General features: G+C 37.3%; 2 protein-coding genes across 2 annotated transcripts; one reads left to right on the top strand and one right to left on the bottom strand.

The window, feature by feature from the left end:
• Positions 1-705: 705 nt before the first annotated feature.
• On the top strand, positions 706-1251 carry LOC134800807 (3-hydroxyisobutyryl-CoA hydrolase, mitochondrial-like). Its single transcript, XM_063773365.1, has one exon. The coding sequence runs from the start codon at positions 706-708 to the stop codon at positions 1249-1251; it is 546 nt and encodes a 181-aa protein (XP_063629435.1).
• Positions 1252-2768: 1517 nt separating this feature from the next.
• Positions 2769-17756, bottom strand: LOC134802956 (facilitated trehalose transporter Tret1-like). The gene is made up of 8 exons (XM_063775696.1): positions 17472-17756; positions 16083-16312; positions 14666-14836; positions 13950-14102; positions 12947-13079; positions 5489-5706; positions 3841-4032; positions 2769-3039 (listed from the first exon to the last, which is right to left on the bottom strand). Exons 1-8 carry the CDS (start codon positions 17536-17538, stop codon positions 2815-2817), a joined length of 1389 nt encoding a protein of 462 aa, XP_063631766.1. The 5' UTR covers positions 17539-17756; the 3' UTR covers positions 2769-2814.
• Positions 17757-20328: the final 2572 nt, after the last annotated feature.

Raw genomic sequence — 20328 nt, 5'->3', positions numbered from 1 at the left:
CGTGGTGGCCGTTGCTCTCCACCATAGTACCGCAGATGCATAGGTGAGGAACACACACATCGCAGCCCAGGCGAAGAGCCACCGCCACCCGCATCGAATCGTTGTCAAGGAAGGTACCCAAATGCGGAGATGGAAGCGCTTGCAACCACGCCCCCGATTCTGGTGCGGACCCCGCCAGCAGCCTCGCCCTATCCGCCCCCACTGCGTTCTCTATCAGACCCTCGACAATCCTCTTGACTCCAACATCGTCCCATAGCCGTTGTACGTCCGGCTTCTCGGGTCGGGGCGCGCCGCCAAAGCATCAGCAGCGTAAGGTATGGATACCCTGTTACCATTAGGAGATAAAATTCGAGTAACAAGATCCACGACCCCACTCGCCGATGCCAAGAATGCCGGTAGACTCACATCCCGCACGCGCCGCACCCCCAGACCACCACTCCGAATGGGCAAGGATGCCAGGTCCCATTGTTCTGGATTTAGAGCCACATTAAGCAAGGACTCAACAGACTCCCTCAAATCACAGTCAAAGGAGTCAATTTGCACAGGGTGAAGCCAAGTCGGTCCACAGAATGCAACAATGTATATCTAGTATCCCAAAACAGGATTCCTTACGTAGCGTTCATGGATGGTGCAGCCCTTGGGTCCGGTTTGTCATTAATTGCCAATGGCAGGTACAAAGTCGCCACGGAGCGAACTGTAGTTGCCATGGCCGAAGCGCGTATTGGTTGGATCGCCGGCATGCCACATTTCTTACCAAAACTGAATAATCATTTAGGATTCTACATGGCATTGACTGGTAAACGCTTGAAGAGTAAGGACGTAATGTTGTCCGGCATGGCTACCCACTTTGTTCCAAGCTCCCGCTTAGGAGAGCTTGAACTTGAGCTGTTTCACTGTAAAACTGAGGATATAGAGGCTCGTTTGAATGCATTCAGCGAGCCGCCGGGAGAATTCTCTTTAACTCCTCTCTTAAAAGATATAGACCACTGTTTCTCTGCTAATACCGTTGAAGAAGTCATCGAAAGACTTACAAAAGTGGACAGTGAATGGTCTAAAGAGATGTTGCAGATGATGGCTCCGTTATGCCCAACCATGCTGAAGGTCAACCTTCGGATGATGCAACTTGGGAAGACCCTTGATCTTAAGGAGGGTCTCCGGATGGTGCACCGCGTTTTGTCTCGAGGTGTAGGTAGCTACAACGCACAGGAGGGGCTCAGGTCAGCCCTGGTGGGTGGATTTACCCGAGTTTGAAGTTAAGCGACTCATTTGTAAGATAGATATGTCAAATTTGACGTTTCCGCGATTCTGGAGGTCCTCTTGAACGATTTCGACAAGTTATGACTTAGATATCCAAGTCACATCTAGTCGATATCTAATGTAGATCTAGTTGATCTCTAAATCGTCTCAAGATCTTGTGATTATCTCGAAATCCGAATAGGCCTGATAGATTGTCGAATAGTGAACACGTTATCTACGCCCGTCTCAAACAGGATAGATAGAGTTAGACCAAAAAAAGTCTGCAACGATTTTGATAGCCCAGGCAGTGCAAGTGTTATTTATACGTCATAATTTTATAGAAGTTTGATGTTTAAAGTGATACTTGCACTGCATGTGCTATCAAAATCGCTGCAGACTTTTCTCGGTCTAACTCTACCGTCATAACCCCGATAATTCATAACAAACACCGATAATGAACTCTGTGAAACATGAAGTCATAAATGTCATGTGAAAAATGTTGTTCTGACTTTTTGTCTATTTTCATAAAGGTTAGGCTACAGGACTAACCCTTAACCCGATCGTCTTTGTTTTAGATTCAAATTGTAGCTGACTAAATTGTCCAGAGGACTCTTTCTCAAATTTTTGATATCATTCTTCGTTTCACAATATCGAGCGCCAAAATCAAAAAATCGGAAAAAATTGAATTTTCTTTTCACTAACCATAACCATAACCCTACCATAACCATACCTTTTTTACCAGCCATAACTTTTTTTGTTTTTGACTTTCTCGAATAATTCTTTTTGTACTTTATAGCTCTCGTAAATACGCGTCTTTTGAGTCTTTTTTGAATATGATATCTTCACAACTCTCCGAGATATAAGGGGATCGCACTTTTTCGTGAAATCGGAGCCTATACTGGAGCGAATGAAAAGACATTTCCAATGTCAAAAATCGTGTAGCCACTGATGCTTGATTATTATTTTTTGTTTCAAAATGAATAAAATGAATTAGGTTTACAATGTTATGAGAGAAAAGATTTTAATCTGGACTTGATTAAAATTAATCTATTTCATTCGGGTATTAAATTAACTTACGCCATTCATGCGCATCCCATTAATTAATAATGAGTAGGTAATATGAGTGCATAAATAGCATTAAATACCTTATCAAAATTTTCATCTTTCCTTTATATGACAACTAATCGAAGTACGAGTACATAGATGATAAGGTATTTTCATATTCTTCTCAAACTAATCTTATTTATGTAAAATAATATGTAACAACTTCTATGTTTCTTACTCAATTACTTAAGGATGGCTGAAAGGATTTCTTTTAAGACTGTTACATACGTTAAATTTACTATTCAATATTTTTTATTCTAGAACTATTCATAAGAACTACCTATGCATAAGAATATTTTTTTATACTACATCAATCTATATAAATAGCAAGTTGATATTGATAATTGGGAATGTACCTAATTCAAAAATCTGATGAGGATGAAATCATGGGAAGTGCCCAAGGATTATAATAAATATGTATGTACATTCACTGTATTTAATGGTTCAAATATATAATACTTGTAAAACCGCTCATTATTTTCTGCCACCGAATTCTTTCTCAATCTGCTCCACAGTCTTCCCTTTAGTTTCTGGCATTGCTATATACACCAAAGCAGCTCCTATGAAGTTAACGCAGGCAAAACCGAAGAACAAAGTATGTCTCCCGAAATATTCGGATATTGGCGTAAACGTGATAGCCTGTAACGCGCAGAACAGCCAACCGGATGTTACGATAACACCAAGCACTTTTGTTCTCAGCTGAAACAAAATTATATATTATTAATTGGGACATTATCGGCAGTATTGGAGCGGTACAAACTGGTCCAAAAGTTTATTAAACCGCATTTTAAGAGCGAGTGTAAAGGGGGGAAATTAGAAAGGAATAACGCGAAACTTGCGAGGGAAGATTTGGCGACCGCGCGGGTTTTAATATATATATCTCCCTCCCTCAATAACTCTGAATGTATATTTCTGCTTAGTCTAATCTAAAGTTTTTTTGTTAGTATAATCCCTCGGCTATATTACTAGCGATTTTATTTTAAAATTATACTGCTGTGGTATGTAGTTTTTGGTGCAAGAATATTTAGTTGGCTTGGCGCTTTCTTATCACCGGCTGAGCAGGCGCAATGGTCTCTGCATATAACATATTTAATGTATATGATAATGATGTTGAAATGAGTATTTAACTCACTATGCTGGTCTTAAGATTTAGCCTCAAAACATTCATAGATAAACGTTGACGCTTTTCGTCGTGTATGTTAATAAATAGTTATGGACGTTATGGTAATAAAATCTTGAAAAGATTGATGTTATCATTTTTGGCCACATCATCTGTTGTAGATGCTTATTGCGGCGCTTGTGGGTTTATGGGGTCCGCATCACCGTTGATGGCTATAATGTCCGATAGCAGCGCGGCATTTCTTGCCACATCGATCACACACAAAACGCGAGTCCGCAGGAGGTGGTAGAGCACGATGAAGACTTTTCTGCTTAAGGTTCTCCAGCCATTCATCGTTATGCTTTGATGATAGTAAAGTAATATCAACATAAACTAATTACCTCTATGCTGAAAATTTCCGACATCACCACGTATGGTAACGGATATAGCAGTCCGCTCGCATACAAGCATGCGCTTATACAAACTACTGATAACCAAGATGGAAAGGAACCTCCATTCTGTTGTATGAGAAGCAGTGCTCCTAATATCGCCAAAGGTACTCCGATTAAAATTGCACTGGTTATCATTAAAGGCTGAAAAATAAACTTCGATCATGCACAAAAAGGTTTTGTCATCAAATAAAGGATGACTCACGCTGGACCGGGCCGTGTCCGGGCCGGGGCGTCCGACATGTCATTTTCTATGACGGCTGACGGTGATCACGTGGTGCTTTGCATAGAAAACGAAGCTGCGGCCACGGTCCGGTCTAACGTGAGTCATCCTTAAGATTATTTAAGTGATAATGATAACTTAAGATGTAATTCGGGTGTCAACTTCAGCAGAATCAGTGATGAGGCATTTCCCACACCTTAGCTTATAAGCATTCGTAGCCGCATTAATGCCGCCAACGTTCAATCCGTCTGTCATTTTGTCAAGGAAATTGACAGTATCAGCTAGGGCTTGCATTCGGAATTCCGGAATTTCGAAATTCCGGAATCTCGGACAAATTTTCCGATATTACAATTCCGGAATTGAGACCACTGAATATCGAATATTCCGGAATTGGATTTAAGTACTTTTATTAGATTTTAGTACGTTTACTATTGAAAATTGCCAAGAAACTACACTATGCTGATGGTATTAGCCGTGACTGACAAAAGTCTGATGTCTAGCAGCATCGCCATTCGCCATTCGCCATTAACATGCCTCATTAACTTAACCATCGAATTTTTTACTTTAGTAAAGCCATACATTTACTTGCCCCGAATCCTACCTACGCGAAACCTTTGAATAAAAATTTATGAATATTTGGATATTTTATTCTCAATTCAGAAATAAATTTCCTCAATGACTGATGTCGGATTTTATTATTTTACACTTAATAAGAAGAAGCAATCCGGAAATTTACTTGTTTTCTCACCAGGCTGTAATGAAGCGCTAATGAAATCATTTAGCCCATTTGGTTTAATCTCAATAAGGCTTGCGTTTTGGACACTAGTCGGCAATGTATAAAGGTAATAGGTATAGCCGAATACATACTTTAATATGTACATAAAAAACAACCTTAATCCAGGAACAAATAATCGTTATACCTTAACACAATAAATGCCCATACCGAGATCGGAACCCCATCAGGACCTTCATCTTCGTAAACAGAGCCACTAGGTAGTGTCTGCGAAGCCGTTATATTTAGACATTATATAAAATTAGGCATCAAATGGTTTGCCAGCTTTCGTAGTTTCCCCAAATAAATATTTTTTCGATTAATAATACTGCAAATTATATTCCACTAAAACAATACTATCTTTAATAAACGTAAAGTATCAGAATTTCACATTTTTTGTTGTTTTTTATAAAAAAATCGAATAGAAATATGATTAACCCTAATTCCGGAACCAGTTCCGGAATTCCGGAATTGGGACCGAATATCGAAAATCAGTTCCGGAATTGGAAACCGTCCGATATTGCAAGCCCTAGTATCAGCGCTCACGGCGAGGTCGTAGCAGTAATAATATTAACAGTAATGCAGCTGCATTATCAAAATAATACCTTTCTTCCAAATTTTTCCACAGTGAATACAGATGACAAGCACCCTAGTGCCAAAAGGGCAGGGAAAGACAATGCTTGCAATTCTGGAGAAATGGTCACTCCGGAATCTTTAAGGATTACTGAAGCATAAGCGAGGATTGCGTAATTTCCTCCCAAGTCCAGCAATGTGAGTGCAAGAAAAGATATACAAAGAGCTCTTCTTGATATCTTGTTTGATACTGCAACATACAAAAATTAAACATAGTTCGATAACAAAATATCTAGTTATGTACTTAAATAGGTATATTTGCGGAGACCAAACATTTATTATTCAAAAAACAAGTTGAACATACCTAGATTAGTTATGTACATAGGTATGATGCAATCACATAAACACACAAAAACATCATGTAAAACATTGTTGTTAAAAAAGAAACCAGATTTAATAGCTTTAAACATACCTTTGGATCTATTAAACGTTATAATTTAGGATCATTCGAAGATTTTACATATAGTAAAAGAGAAAATTTTATTACGGCCCCGACACTATCATGAATACTGACATTACTTTGAAGGAATGACGTTTTTAGTGATAGTGTAGGGATTGTAATGAAGGAATGACGGCAAGTAATGAAGTTTATTTTAATAATTTCCGTCAGTATTGGAGTTATGTCAAAGTAATGATACTAGAAATGACATTAATACTGACAGTGAATTGATTAGAATGATGGAATCAGAAATGACAGAAAGAATGATGGACGATAATGAAGGTATTAAACATTTTTAATATTTTTGAAGTAATGTCAAAATAATGACATTATACTGATAGTGAGTGGAGCGCATCATTCTAATCCCTCATTCCGTCATTTGAAGTACGTTTTATACTAACAAGAGTTATTACTGGCATTTAAGTCAATAAGTGAAGTATACCTACTCTATTGTCATTGCTCTAAAGTTTATTTTCACTTGACTCTGAAGAAAAAAGAAAGACATGCAGAATGCGACGCCTAAAGAAAATCTCTCTCTTTCTAAAAGTTGCCATACAGGAAAAAAAATACTTTTTACTTTCAATTGTTAACAATAATCGTCTCTTGTGAATATCTTGAAGTTCGAATACGGCAGTATGTGCTCGTGTTGTAATATTTTTTTACTATGGAAATTTGAGCCGTAGCAAAATGCCGGGACGGTGCTAGGACGATGATGGTCACCCTAATATAGTTTGTGCGGAAAGAGAAGAGTCGTGGAATGTATGGGGCCCAATACATTTCACGACTCTTCTCTTTCCGAACAGACTCTAGAAAGACGGAGTTCTCCCACGACCAATTAGAGTCTAACCACTATAATATATAAGAGCTACAAAAAATAAATAAAATAGGTAAAACATTTATTTTTAGACAAGAAAGGCACACATATACATACTTCACAGACTAACATACATAATTATAAATTTCATTAACTTAAAATTAAACAGTATTATGGCGACAGAACGGCGGCGTGGTTCCGTTGAATCGTCTACTCTTGTGTCCGATTCGCGGAACCTCCGAAACACTACACCCTTCGGCCAGAAGTCTGCGCACTCGATGGTCCCCTGCAGCGGTCGCTGCACGCGCATCACATAAGAGTTGAAGTGCACGTAGTGGCGCGATCGAAACTGGAAGACCTTCAGCGTGTAACCTGTCTTCTGGTGTAGATATGTACTCCACTCTCTAGCAGCCGTGGCGGTGTAATGCAGGCGCGACACATACAGTGCAACACTGGGTGTAGCAATCTGCAAGCCGGAATTAGGCGGCTCGGCGGTATCACACTGTCTTACGAGGCGCCGTACTCGTCTTCTCCTCCTCATCAACAATGGCACCAGGGAGCTTCTCCTTGGGAGCAGTTCTCTCTTCAGTACCCGAGCAGTAGTTCTTTCAGTACGTCAAGTATGGAGCTTATTGAGATATTTATGCATTCTTACTACGCAGGTTGAGCAAACTTATCGACTATCGTGGTCAGAGTCTATCTTCTTCGGCACGTTTTTTTTAGATGCGAGACGTGATCTAGATATATGTATAAAATTATATTAGTTACACTAATGAGTGAAGCAAATCCTTTCAGTCTGTCATTCTGTCTGACATTAATTGTTTGTTATCTTCGTTGCCATGGTTACGTCAAAACATTTTCAAACACACAGCGATTGATGACTGCCCTCAACAAATTATACACACATTCATACGTAAAGACAAATTAACCCAGGGTTGTTTGAGTCAGCAAAATCCTAACCACTTGGTTTCGTAATATACTTTTAAACTTTTAATTGCATCTCAACTACTTATCCAAAGACAAGAATACTGAGTATTATACACAAACCATGCATTGCACATCCATGTGTGGGGTATCATATAAAAGCAGATTAAATAAATCAAGATGTTTTTTTATGTTTAAACTGCAAATATTTTAATGAAATAAGGTAAGATATGTCATTATGAGCAACAAAAACGTTAGAGGAATTAGTCAAGAATCTTTTCTGTGTAAAATCATGCGATTTGATTATTTAGATTTTAAAGCCAGACGTTCATCTTCTGGGGGTCGGTTATCTTTTGTGCCACTACCCTAAATCATTTTCTAACTACCTATCTCTGTTTCTCCATTTTTCTGTCTCATCAAGCATAGAGTTACGAGTACGACAATATAGTATGGTTAGGGGTTGTGCACAAATCACGCGAGGTGATTTCGGCTACTTTTTGACCCCCCCTCCCCCTTGGTGATATTTGGTGAGGTTTTTGGCTACCCCCCTCCCGCCACACAACCTCACGTGTATGTTTTTTTTTCTTTCGACCTAATTTTAAGATAAATAGTATTGTATATAGAAAATCTTGTTTATTTTTCTATTTTCGTTTAATAGACTCGCTATTTTGAAGTGCAGAGTGAAGATTTATGTTTAACGAAACCCAGAAAAAGTATCTACTCATGTGGTAGGTTTTTTTTTCTTAGTTTCGTTCACTGTAGAAAAATATACGTGAGGTTTCCTTATACCCCCCTCCCCCAACGTGATCTATCGTGATGTTTTCGTGACCCCCCCTCCCTTTATCAAATTTCGCGTGATTTGTGCACAAGCCCTTACGACAGGTTAGAAGAATTGGAACCGTTGATTGAATACTTAGGTTTTTTGTGTTCTTCAAAGCGTACTCTATAACAAAACTAAGCCAAACGGTTAGGAAAATAATAACTTAAAACTCCCCGTGAAAAGATGATGTAAAATACTGATAAGTGTGTGGGGAGATTTAAGACTATCATGTCCGGACTGGACCAAACGCTGGAGTTTCATTACAAGTCATGTCAGATTCATGATATAGTCCATGGGCCAGGCAAGATTTCGGTATAATTTGGGGGTACCAAGTTTCCTTTTCACAGCAGTTAGATAGGCTTATTATGATGTTAAAAAACCATGATTGCCATCTCAAAATGGTAGCTAACAAAAATGGCCGCCAATCCAAGATGGCGGATATTGAGTTTTAAGAAATCAACCATAATTCGAGAAATATACGTCCGATTTCGTTGCTGTTTTTTTTTAACCAAAGCTCTATAAGTGAGCTTAAAATTATGTTTATATATTATATCGATAAAGTCAACCATTAATTAGTAATTAAAGAAATATTGAAAATCTTCTCATTTTTTTGTGATACTTTTTTCTAAATTAAGTTTTTACAAAATATCTCAAACATTACAAAAAAGTTTTAAATGAGGCAATATAGTGTATTAAATTAACTTTAATTTGACGTACAATTTGTATGGGACTAATGACTGAAAACACATGGAAACATAAATTTGGTTTTACTTCCGTTGAAATTCACCGTTGACTAAATCACTGCATACAGAACAAAAAGCTTCGGATAGATGTTGTAGAGTACAAAAATCATGTTTTTAGTATATTTTAATAACTTTAGAAATTGATCATAATAATATTAGAACGATAGTATTATTAGTTTTATTTGTTACAAGTAAAAACTACTTTAAAATCTTGCGTTTTGTATACATAATTAATGTTACTAACAGATCTAACGCGATTAAATTTCATTATTCATTGAAACGTCGGAAAAAAGGTTAAAAATGAAATTTAATCGCGTTTGACCCGTTAGTAACATTAATTAGCTAAAAACTAGTTATTCAGTGAAAATCTTTTCAGCTACAAATCAAGATGATGCAAAGTGAACTAGATATTTGTATAATATGTAGCGAAATAAGACCATTTTGTAAAGTACCCCCCCAATTCCCCCAAAAGATGGACAGTAGGCAGTATTATTCAATTTTAATGCAGCATTAATAAGGAATTTTGAGTCTATTCTTATCTTATTGTTTTCGGGGGCCCTTGCTTGGATACACTTCGATCCATAGGGATCTTTTGCGCAATTACCCCCTAGAAAAGATCCGTCAACTACTCAAGAGCTTTTCCCACCATATATCCCTGTGCCGGATGATAGAGCTCATGGTTAGCGTTTTAAAGTCCTTTGGTTCAAGATATCCTGCTCCAAAGTCCTTAATTATTTTTCTGGCCAGGGGGTGACATTCACAAATTAGGTGTTTTACTGTCTCTCTTCGCCACACATACGACAATCGGTGTTGTCAGAGTGTCCCATCTTGGCCAGAATTCCTTTGACCCCGTAATGTCCAGTAAACACCTTGTTATGATTTGGAGTTGTCTTTTGCTAAGTTTCCAAAGCTTTTTGCTCCAACCGGAGTCTACTCCTTGCATAAAGAGCTTTGCGTGCTTTAGACCCGTCAGACTGTCCCATTCTTCCTGATGTTTGATCTTAGTATGGTCTTTAATAGCCGTTATGATGGTTCCCTGTGAGAGCCCCACGAATCGTTCCGGACCTATAAGGTTACCTAAAGATCCAGCTCTGGCAAGTTCATCTGCATTTTCATTGCCTATGAATCCCTCGTGCCCTGGGATACATACCAGTTGCACTCTGTTTTGCCTTCCAAGCTGGTTCAGAGCTTGGACGCCATTGTATACCAGTCTAGAGTCCACTAGAGTCTATTACTAAACGACGTGACATAGGTACCGGATAAAAACTCTTTACTTAAGTTATATTTAAGAAAAATTATTTGAAGAATCTGTTACGCTGACGACATCCTCTATTAAGTAAATAAATATAAATATTAGGGGACATCTTACACAGATCAAACCTAGCCCCAAACTAAGCAAAGCTTGTACTATGGGTACTAGGCGTATAAATACATACTTATATACATAGAAAACAACCATGACTCAGGAACAAATATTAGTGTTCATCACACAAATAAATGCCCTTACTGGGATTCGAACCCAGGACCATCAGCTTAGCAGACAGGGTCACTATCCACTAGGCCAGACCGGTCGTCTAAGTAAGAAATAAGTTTCGCAAGTAAATAGAGAATTTTGAGATTTTACTCTTGGGTTTATGATAACATGCTTCTGCAGTTACAATATCATTTCACTATAAAGATAAAGGCTCTCTTGATTGTTCCAAGCTGATAAGATAGTTGCATTTTATTCACATGTGAGGCAAAGTAATCAAATGCAAATTTTGATTTGTTTTCTTATGTTTGCTGGTAGAATTGGCTTTTAAATGATGATTTTGAATATTAACATTTAATAACATTCATTTTGAATCGATTCGCTTTGATTTTGTTTGATATTTTACAGTTAGTATTTTCCTCGTGTTGGTGTAGTGAAAACCTCGCTACGCTCAAGATTCCATTTTTCGAACCACGAGCGTAGGGAGTCTTTTTGTCTGTAATTTTATTAAAGACGTGATATTGGTGAAATGGACTCTATATTGGCAGTGATATTTCACAGTACCTATATACCTAAAAATTCATCCGGTATGTCACGTCGGTTACTAATAGCCTCAAAACTCCTTATTAATGCTGCATTAAATAACAATGCCCACGATTGTCCGTCTTTTAGGGCCTATCTCGCCACATATTATACACATATATAGTTCACTTTATTTGTAGCCGAACACATTTTCACTGAAGACATTTCTATTTATACCGAATACCAGTTTTTACTTGGATCAATTCGACATTTTCAATTTAATCGGTTAATTCAGTTCCACAAAAACGAAAGGCGAACGCATCTCAACGGTATCTCAATAGAACAGTTCTTTAACTGGTAACCGAAACGAAATCCTTTTCGTTCCCGGGTTTATGAACGAAACCGGTTTGAAAAATAAAACGGTTTCCGAGCCCTGCTACTATTATTATAAATTATTAAATTATACTATAAATATCATTTTTGTACTCTACAACTTCTATCTGACGCTTTTTGTTCTGTACGCAGTTCACTGAAGAAATTACTATTTCAATCGAATACTAGTTTTTACCTAATTAATGTCACTAACGGGTCTAACGCGATATAATTTCATTATTTTACCTTTTTTCCGACGTTTCAGCGAATAATTAAATTTAATCCCGTTTGACCCGTTAGTAACATTAATGAATTTAATTAAGTATACAAAACGCGAGAGTTTAAAGTAGTTTTTACTTGTAAAAAATAAAACCATTATTACTATAATTTTACTATTATTATAAATGATTGCTATTATTATTAAACTATACTAAAAACATGTTTTTTGTACTCTACAACTTCTATCTGAAGCTTTTTGTTCTGTACGCAGTTATTTAGTCAACGGTGAATTTCAACAGAAGTAAAATTTAATTCATGTTTCCATGTGTTTTCAGTCATCAGTTCCATACAAATAATACGTCAAATTAAAGCTAATTTAACACACTATTTTGTCTCATTTAAAACTTTTTTGTAATGTACGAGATACTTCGTAAAAACTGAATTAAAAAAAAAAAGTATCACAAAAAAAAAGAAAATTTACAATATTTCTTTAATTACTAATTCACGGTCGACTTTATCGATATAATATGTAAACATAATTTTAAGCTCACATATAGAGCTTTTGTTTAAAAAAAATTGCAATGAAATCGGACGAATACTTCTCGAGTTACGGTTGATTTTTTAAACTCAATATCCGCCATCTTGGATTGGCGGCCATTTTTGTTAGCTACCATTTTGAGATGGCAATCATGGTTTTTTAACATCATAATAAGCCTATCTAACTGCTGTGAAAAGGAAACTTGGTACCCCCAATTTATACCATTTTCAAAAATTTGACCAGCTGGCCCATGGACTAATAGTGTCGGGGCCGTAATACAGGTTGATTTAAGTGATGTGATCAGGAACCAACTTTTCTGACATGTGTCAGAGAAAAAAGCATAGTGTTTTTTTAAAGTTAGAACATTGAAATATAGTGACCGTATTTCTCTTAACAATTTAGGAACTATATCGACAATTCTCCAAGGAAAAACATTTTCTCACAAGTTATCTAAATCTGTCTTTCAATTTTTCTTCGCGTCTTCTTGTTTCTGATCACGTCTGATTATATAATAGAATACAAATCAACCTTTTGGATATATCTGTTAGATTAAAAAATATATATTTACAAATAGTCTTCCATGATACTGCTGGTAAGTTTTCGTATGTTGCTATTTCATTTTTGGCAATTGAAATGTCTCTCTCCACTTCTTTGTCATTTTCTTCCACTCCTCTCAGCCACGCCATCACTCTAGTAGCTTCCTTTGAAAAAAAAATGTAATGGACAGCTGTGGAATGAGCTTGTCGAGGTTTTCCTGAGGGTCAATAGTATGGGGTCCTTCAAAAAAGGAGTGTCCCTAGTACCTACAGGTTTTTAAAGGGTCGGCAACGCGCATGTAACCCCTGTGGAGTTGTAACATTCGCGTTGCCGACTACGGTGACAGCTTAACATCAGGCGGGTCGTATGCTTGTTTGCCACCAACGTAGTATAAAAACATATTATTAAGGCCGGCCATGTGAGTAGGTACCTAAATATATTGGGGTATACACATACGTTTAAGTATGTCAACAATGTTATTATGATGGGGTTTTACGAGTAGGTATATGCGACCGTACTTTTCTTCAGCGGTGCGGGAGCGGTGGTGGCCGAGTGGATATGACGTCCGACTTTCAATCCGGAGGTCGCGGGTTCAAATCCTGGCTCGTACCAATGAGTTTTTCGGAACTTATGTACGAAATATCATTTAATATTTACCACTAGCTTTTCGGTGAAGGAAAACATCGTGAGGAAACCTGCATACATCTGCGAAGAAATTCAAAGGTGTATGTGAAGTCCCCAATCCGCATTGGGCTAGCGTGGGGACTATAGCCCAAGCCCTCTCGCGCATGAGAGGAGGCCTGTGCCCAGCAGTGGGACGTATATAGGCTGAAATGATGATGATGATGATGATGACTTTTCGTCAGACAGTCATCTACTAAACAAGCTCAAGTTTACTTAGATTGTATTGTTTATATGTCCACTTTCTTGCTTGTATCTTTAAGGACGTCACATTTGAAGTTAAATAAAATCCTATTATTTGTTTAAAATTACTTTATAATAATGAAGATCCTGAGCATCTATTGGAGCATTACCTCAACTTTTCCTTTTTTAATTAAGAAAGCTGGTGATTCAGGTATTTTAAATAGCGCGATTAAATTTAGAATAGGTAGCCACACTACTATCCAGACTACTGTGTAATAGCTCATGTATCCTCCAATTGCATACATTATCAGCTGCCCGAGAATCTGAAAAATTAAAAAAGTTTGCGTGTTGCAGACGGAATAAAATTACATATTTATGAGCAAACAAGCAATGATCTTAAAAATAAAATATTATCATTGATTAGCGAAAGCTTTATTATAAAAAAATATTTGTAGGTACATGGTGTGTTATCAAATGGTGCGGGGCAACTAGTAGATCCCCTGCTCCTATGCGAAAATAACAGACTAATTCTTCCATCACTACGGATAAAAACTGCTCTCTTTAGTTACGACAAGTTTAGGTACTGATTTTTGTAAAAAAAATAGGCTTTATAGCTCTTTTACCATTTTGAGTATGTCCACAGAAGATAATTATCTAAGTTAAAAATACGAATGTTATTGTAGTTGACAGGTACGATGGAAGATGCAAGGTAAAATGCCGAAAGGAATAATGGTTCCAAAAAAGTTAAAGGTCACATTTCAGAGCTGCTGTGTCAAAGGTTGAAATAGCTATAAAGATTGCCAAACTGTGATAGTTGAATACAGGAGATATGTGAATCTTATTAATGTGTATGAACCAAAAATATACAACATAAAAGTAAGTATACCCCTAAAAACATTCCGGAGGATCCCAGAATGCCTCTCAAGGAGTCCTGTGCTATTTCCTTAATGTATATAGGAGCGACAGTGAACACGCCTCCGCCAGCGACGCCCGCCAAGGCCTGGGACACCATGAGGCAGACAGGGTGAGCTGACACTAGCTTCAATGCAAAACATAACTGGAAAAATAGGAAATTAAGAGTCACATGAACCCGCCGCCTAATAGCCGTTCCTTACAATTGATGCACATGCTTAAGAGGATACATTAATAGTAATTTTTCCATACAAACGTTCTCGACATTTTGATCTCTGGATTTTGGCCCTAGATGAGTCTTTTTTTTCATATGAGTTCAATATTACCAGTATCTGTGTCTGTATGTTTTGCTTTTTTGATATTTTGTTTGTTTAAGAACTAGGTTACTTCAAAGTGCGCTATAAACGGCCAAATAAATGCGCCTTAAATAGACGCCTAGCATACAAAATCGGCAACAAGAACGCAAAAATCTAAACGGTCAGACACTCATTGCTTTCTCATTCTGTTCCCCAACATTCGTTACGATTGGTTAAGTTTAGATTGGTAGGTAAATGTCGAGAACGAAACCTCGATTTCTGAAATTTTTACGCAGGATTTTTCGCCTAAGCTGCAGTTGTCCTTGTCGTACTAATTTTAGGAGCCGTCCCCGTCAGCGCGACGGATATATATCCTAAAATTCTCAAATCGAAGGGGCTCAGCTCAGCTAATAATATCCTCTTAAACTAGTAGTTCGCCACTAACTGAGAACTTAGAACCCTTAAATCGCAATTTGCCAGAAACGTGCAATTGAAAATCTTAATACCACAGAATTGTATAATGTATATAACTAGCTATTTATTGCCCGCGAGATCGTACGCATGAATGTTTATGTGGGTTGCGGTTAAATAATTAATAATTTAACAATACGTGACATTTGTGTGTCACAATGTCGTTGTACAAAGTTTGAAGTCCCTAACTAAAACATAACATTATATTTCTCAGTAAAACAATAAAGTTTTCTAAAGCTTCTATTTGCTCTAACTTAATAATAGTCAGCTCTATTCCACAGACAATGGGTAAAAGGTACCGGATATTGAGTTGACCTTTATCAAACTGTAGTTTAGAATGTAATTGTCTAGAAAATTTAAATCTATGTTTAATATAGGGATACCGTGCGCATTGGAGGTTCTGCCATCTTGTGGCATAAATCGGAAACATATGTACATTGCCAAAGCAAGTGCTACCATCTACCGTTTTCGTAGGTAGGTACGTTTCCTTGTACATAGTAGAATCTGCCATCTTGTGAGCTACATCGGAAGCATAAACGTCACATTTACGCCTATAGCGCCAAAAATCTGACGGCTTTTATGCTGCTCCCTATAGTTCATGCACGATCAAAAAATTGTACTTACAATCTGTGGAATGACTATAACGACCAATGTCCAGCGTCGACCAATAGCGTCCGATATGTATCCATATATTACCGCTGTGCAAGTGGCTAGAACACTAATGCCACTAGCGATTAAAGAGATGTCGTAGTCGGACAGGGGGTAGCCAGCCGGGCTGCTCTCTGACTGCAACACGGTGATGGCAGGCGACACCCAGCCGCTTTGCATCCCGTGTGTTAGCATGGTTGTCGTTGCTGAAAATTATACGAAGTGGTCTTAAAAAATTTAAGAGTCCGCAGCAAGCTCGGCCGAATTTCACCTGCCCGTACAAACTGAGTTTCGTTCTCATTTTAGAACTACGTGTTGGATTGTATTGAAACTTTGCACATACAATGACATGAGGTATATCTGTAATTAGTTAATATAGTTCCAGCTTACAAAACAAATGAAAAAAGCAAAACTTTGTATGTAAAATTTAATTTCACTGTACTTATTTAACTATGGTATCTGAAGCTATATAAACTAATTACAGGCATATTTATACTTTATCCTATTGTAAATACAAAATTTCCGAGCAATTTAGCTAGTCGTTTTAAAATTAGAGCGTACGAGTAACTACGTTTGTATGGAGTACCGAGCTTGCTGCGGACTCTTATGTAAACTAATCTTCAGTCATTGTCATTAGTTTTAAATTAATTTTACAAGCCTGTGTTGTAGAAATATTTATTTTATGGTACGTGCAAGTTATCCTTCAGCTATAATCTCTATGACGGTTTATTGGTACAGTCGGGCTCGGGGTAACCACTCCACCACTATAAAAATATTATCGGTAATATTTATGTTGTTGTTAAAAACAAAAGACACATCCGAGGGATGGGCGGTCAAACCCGGTAAATCGAGATATTTTGTCAGGTAAATAAATAAGAACTCTACGCACGTCACATAAAGTTCTAATTTCATAAACCTAATTTGCACGACTTATCGGGTTTTACCGCTCACCCCTCGCATCGGCCTGCAGTAGCTGAGGTTGGATTTAATCCAAAGTCTTTCGCTCTCTTTTCTGTGTAAACAACAACAAGACAAATTGTGGGGACAAGTATTTCAACGCCAAAGTTTAGTCGGATTTAAGGTATAAACAATGAAGTCATATCGCGGTAGGACCTACCGTTAATATATTTAAATAAGGCTAAACTTAATATGTTTGTCAAGTAGTACGTCTGCAAGCGTTACAAAAAAACTTTAAGGAAAAATTGAATAACTTTTTTGATTAAGTACCTAATTAAGTGTTCCAAAAACGGTCGCAAGTTCGAATATTGCTCGAAGCGGTGAGTTTTTCTATTTTCCCTTTAATTTAAAAATTAGTTATACAATGTAACCTTTCAGGAAACCTCAGTGCGCGAGTCTGAAACTTACCAATAAAACCCACTATCCATTGCTTATACACAGAAAACTTCTCGGAACTATTATCGTTAGCTGTCATTTTATTATATAAAATTCTAAGTTTCCACTTCAAAAAACTATAACAAACGTTATCGTGAAAATATTATTTAGGTATTTATTTTTCCCACGTCACGTCATTGTGCTAAGTGCTTACTATACAGAAGGCGACAGGTTGTTATTGTGTGTAACCAACTGAACACACTGTAGTTCCTTGATCCGGTTATTAGAATGAAATTATTAGAAAGCATTGATAATGCTCTTATGACTTCTGATTAAGGCGACATTTTTCATCGGAATAATTAGTAATGGTACAAATGTAATGTTGCAACTATTTTTAGCCTAGATACTGTTATTTGTCTTCACCTTCAAGGTATCAGTAACTGTGTTTAATTATTTGATTTAAATGTAATAAAGATAAGGAACACAACTAAACAATAAACCTGACGCAATCAGGGGATTTGCATTCGTAATGGAAGACATTCATGTTTGACCTTTTGTATCTAAGGCATATCACCACACGGGATTGTTATACCATTTAGGGTTCTATAGCGTAAGCATTGAACATCCAATTTAGCTAGGACACCATAAATGGCGTTACAATCGCGGAGCGTGGTGGTACCAGCAGGTAGTACGTACTACACGTACAGCTAGATATCTCTAACTTCGCTGATTTAAATGTAAGGATCGATGTCTTCAAACGCAAAGGGCCTTATAAATCCAATGGGTTTCTCCATTAGTAATAGCGCCTATAAATAGTACCAACGCCTGTATATATTTGTTACGACGAACCCTGTCAAAGTAATCTTCTATCCTGTTTTTTTGCGATGTTGGCGTGTGTGTGAAATTTTTTGATTTGACAAATGGTGGTACACAATGTAACCAGGTAAACTAATCGGTCTAGGAGCATTTTTTTTCTCTAATACCATTCTGAAGGGGAAAATGGGTTTTCACGCACGATTGTTTTTACGTTCTTCAGACCGCTAAACGAGCGACCATCAATCGAAATGAGTGCTTGCGTATTCTGCGGTGAATTGGAACTAGTATGGTTGTAGGACATAGTTAATACCATACCTACCTTCTACTTATATACATAGCCATTACCTTCAAGTAACTTACAAATTAGACCACAGTTTTTATTTCCTGCAAGAGTTTTTCAATGCAAATAAGTATTATTCTAAGATTATAAAATAATATCTTACTTATTTTTAATATACGTAGAAATAGTTGTTTAAGGATTAAGTGAAGATTTATATGTTTTATATGTACATGTAATTGCAATACCCTTCTAGGGTAACATGTTGCTGTAATATGATTATACCTAGAGTAAGACCTGTACACCAACATGAGAGCAATACTCGTAAAGATATTCTGTTCTATTTTAATACTTATTAAGTTTAGCTTAATAAGTATTAAAATAGAACGCTCAGCGAGCTATGGAGAGAGCTATGCTCGGAGTTTCTCTGAAGGATAGGATTCGTAACGAATACATCCGACAGAGAACCAAAGTTATCGACATAGCTCAAAGAATTAGCAAGCTGAAGTGGCAGTGGGCTGGCCATATCGCACGAAGAACCGACAACCGCTGGGGTAAACGTGTTCTTGAGTGGAGACCGCTACTAGGCAAACGTATTGTAGGACGCCCTCCGACCAGGTGGGATGACGATCTGCGGAAGACTGCAGGCAGATGCTGGATGCGGCAAGCTGAGGACAGGGCGCTATGGCGCTCTTTAGGGGAGGGCTATGTCCAGCAGTGGACTACTATAGCCTGATGATGATGATGATGAAGTTTAGATTGCGTTTGCAGCAGCACTGATGCAGTAAATGTCAGTTATCCAGACGGCACTCTTGATATTTCCTGCTGCAATGCAACAGTAATCCTAGTGCTGTCTAAATCCGAATGTTATCTTTATAACATGTGCAATACTTACTGACTTCAAAATTACAGAAGCAGAAATATATATTTTTATACCGTGTATAATAATTTGGTTATACTTATGAATTGCCATTATTTGACTTACCTAAATGTATTGATGTTGATATTTGGTATTGTATACGTAACAGGATTAAAATATAATAAATATAAAATGTTTCTATATTTAACTGAAAAAACGCATTTGTCTAAAAATAAACCTTTTCCATTCGCTAAAGTTGAAAATGTAATAAAAAAGATCCTAGAATCCTTTCAATTAATAGAAAGAACTTGTTGCTTTTCTTGACTGTAATAATATTAGCATTTGTGATTGTCGTAAATAGCTATTAGGGTTCATGTATGTGTTTAATTAGTCTCTACGTTTAGGTTACTATTTTTACTTTTGTATATCATGTTTTACTTTGTGCTCGTATATTATGTCAAATGAATTGCGTGGAATGTTTTATATCTAGTTATAAGTCTAGGATTCATGCTCCTTTCATACGTGCTTAATATTGTACCTATTTATAAGTCTAGGATTCGTGCTCCTTTCATACGTGCTTATAATTAACGAGATTGGCAAAAATATACATTACTGACTCTGCATGATACACCCACTAGTTGAAGAAGGTACCAAACGGCCTTGTGTTTTACTATATAAGGCAGAGCCGTTTCGTGGCTTATTCAGAGATATCAGAGACATCAAGAGAGCTTCACTCATACCAGCCTGAACACTCTCCAAGTGAATAAATCAAATATATGTGTTTTCATTTCACACAACACATATACCGGTAAATGGAGGTATAGCGGACTTCGAGACAGCACAGCGGCCAGCGCGTTCCAGCGGCGGATTTCTACGCTTCTCCCAACGAACCCCCACATCACGAAAAAGCTACAGTCTACACTTCACAGTTTGGTCCT

Source organism: Cydia splendana, chromosome 2 (genome assembly GCF_910591565.1).
Source record: "Cydia splendana chromosome 2, ilCydSple1.2, whole genome shotgun sequence".
Taxonomy (NCBI): domain Eukaryota; kingdom Metazoa; phylum Arthropoda; class Insecta; order Lepidoptera; family Tortricidae; genus Cydia; species Cydia splendana.
This window is presented reverse-complemented; position numbering and strand designations above follow the sequence as displayed.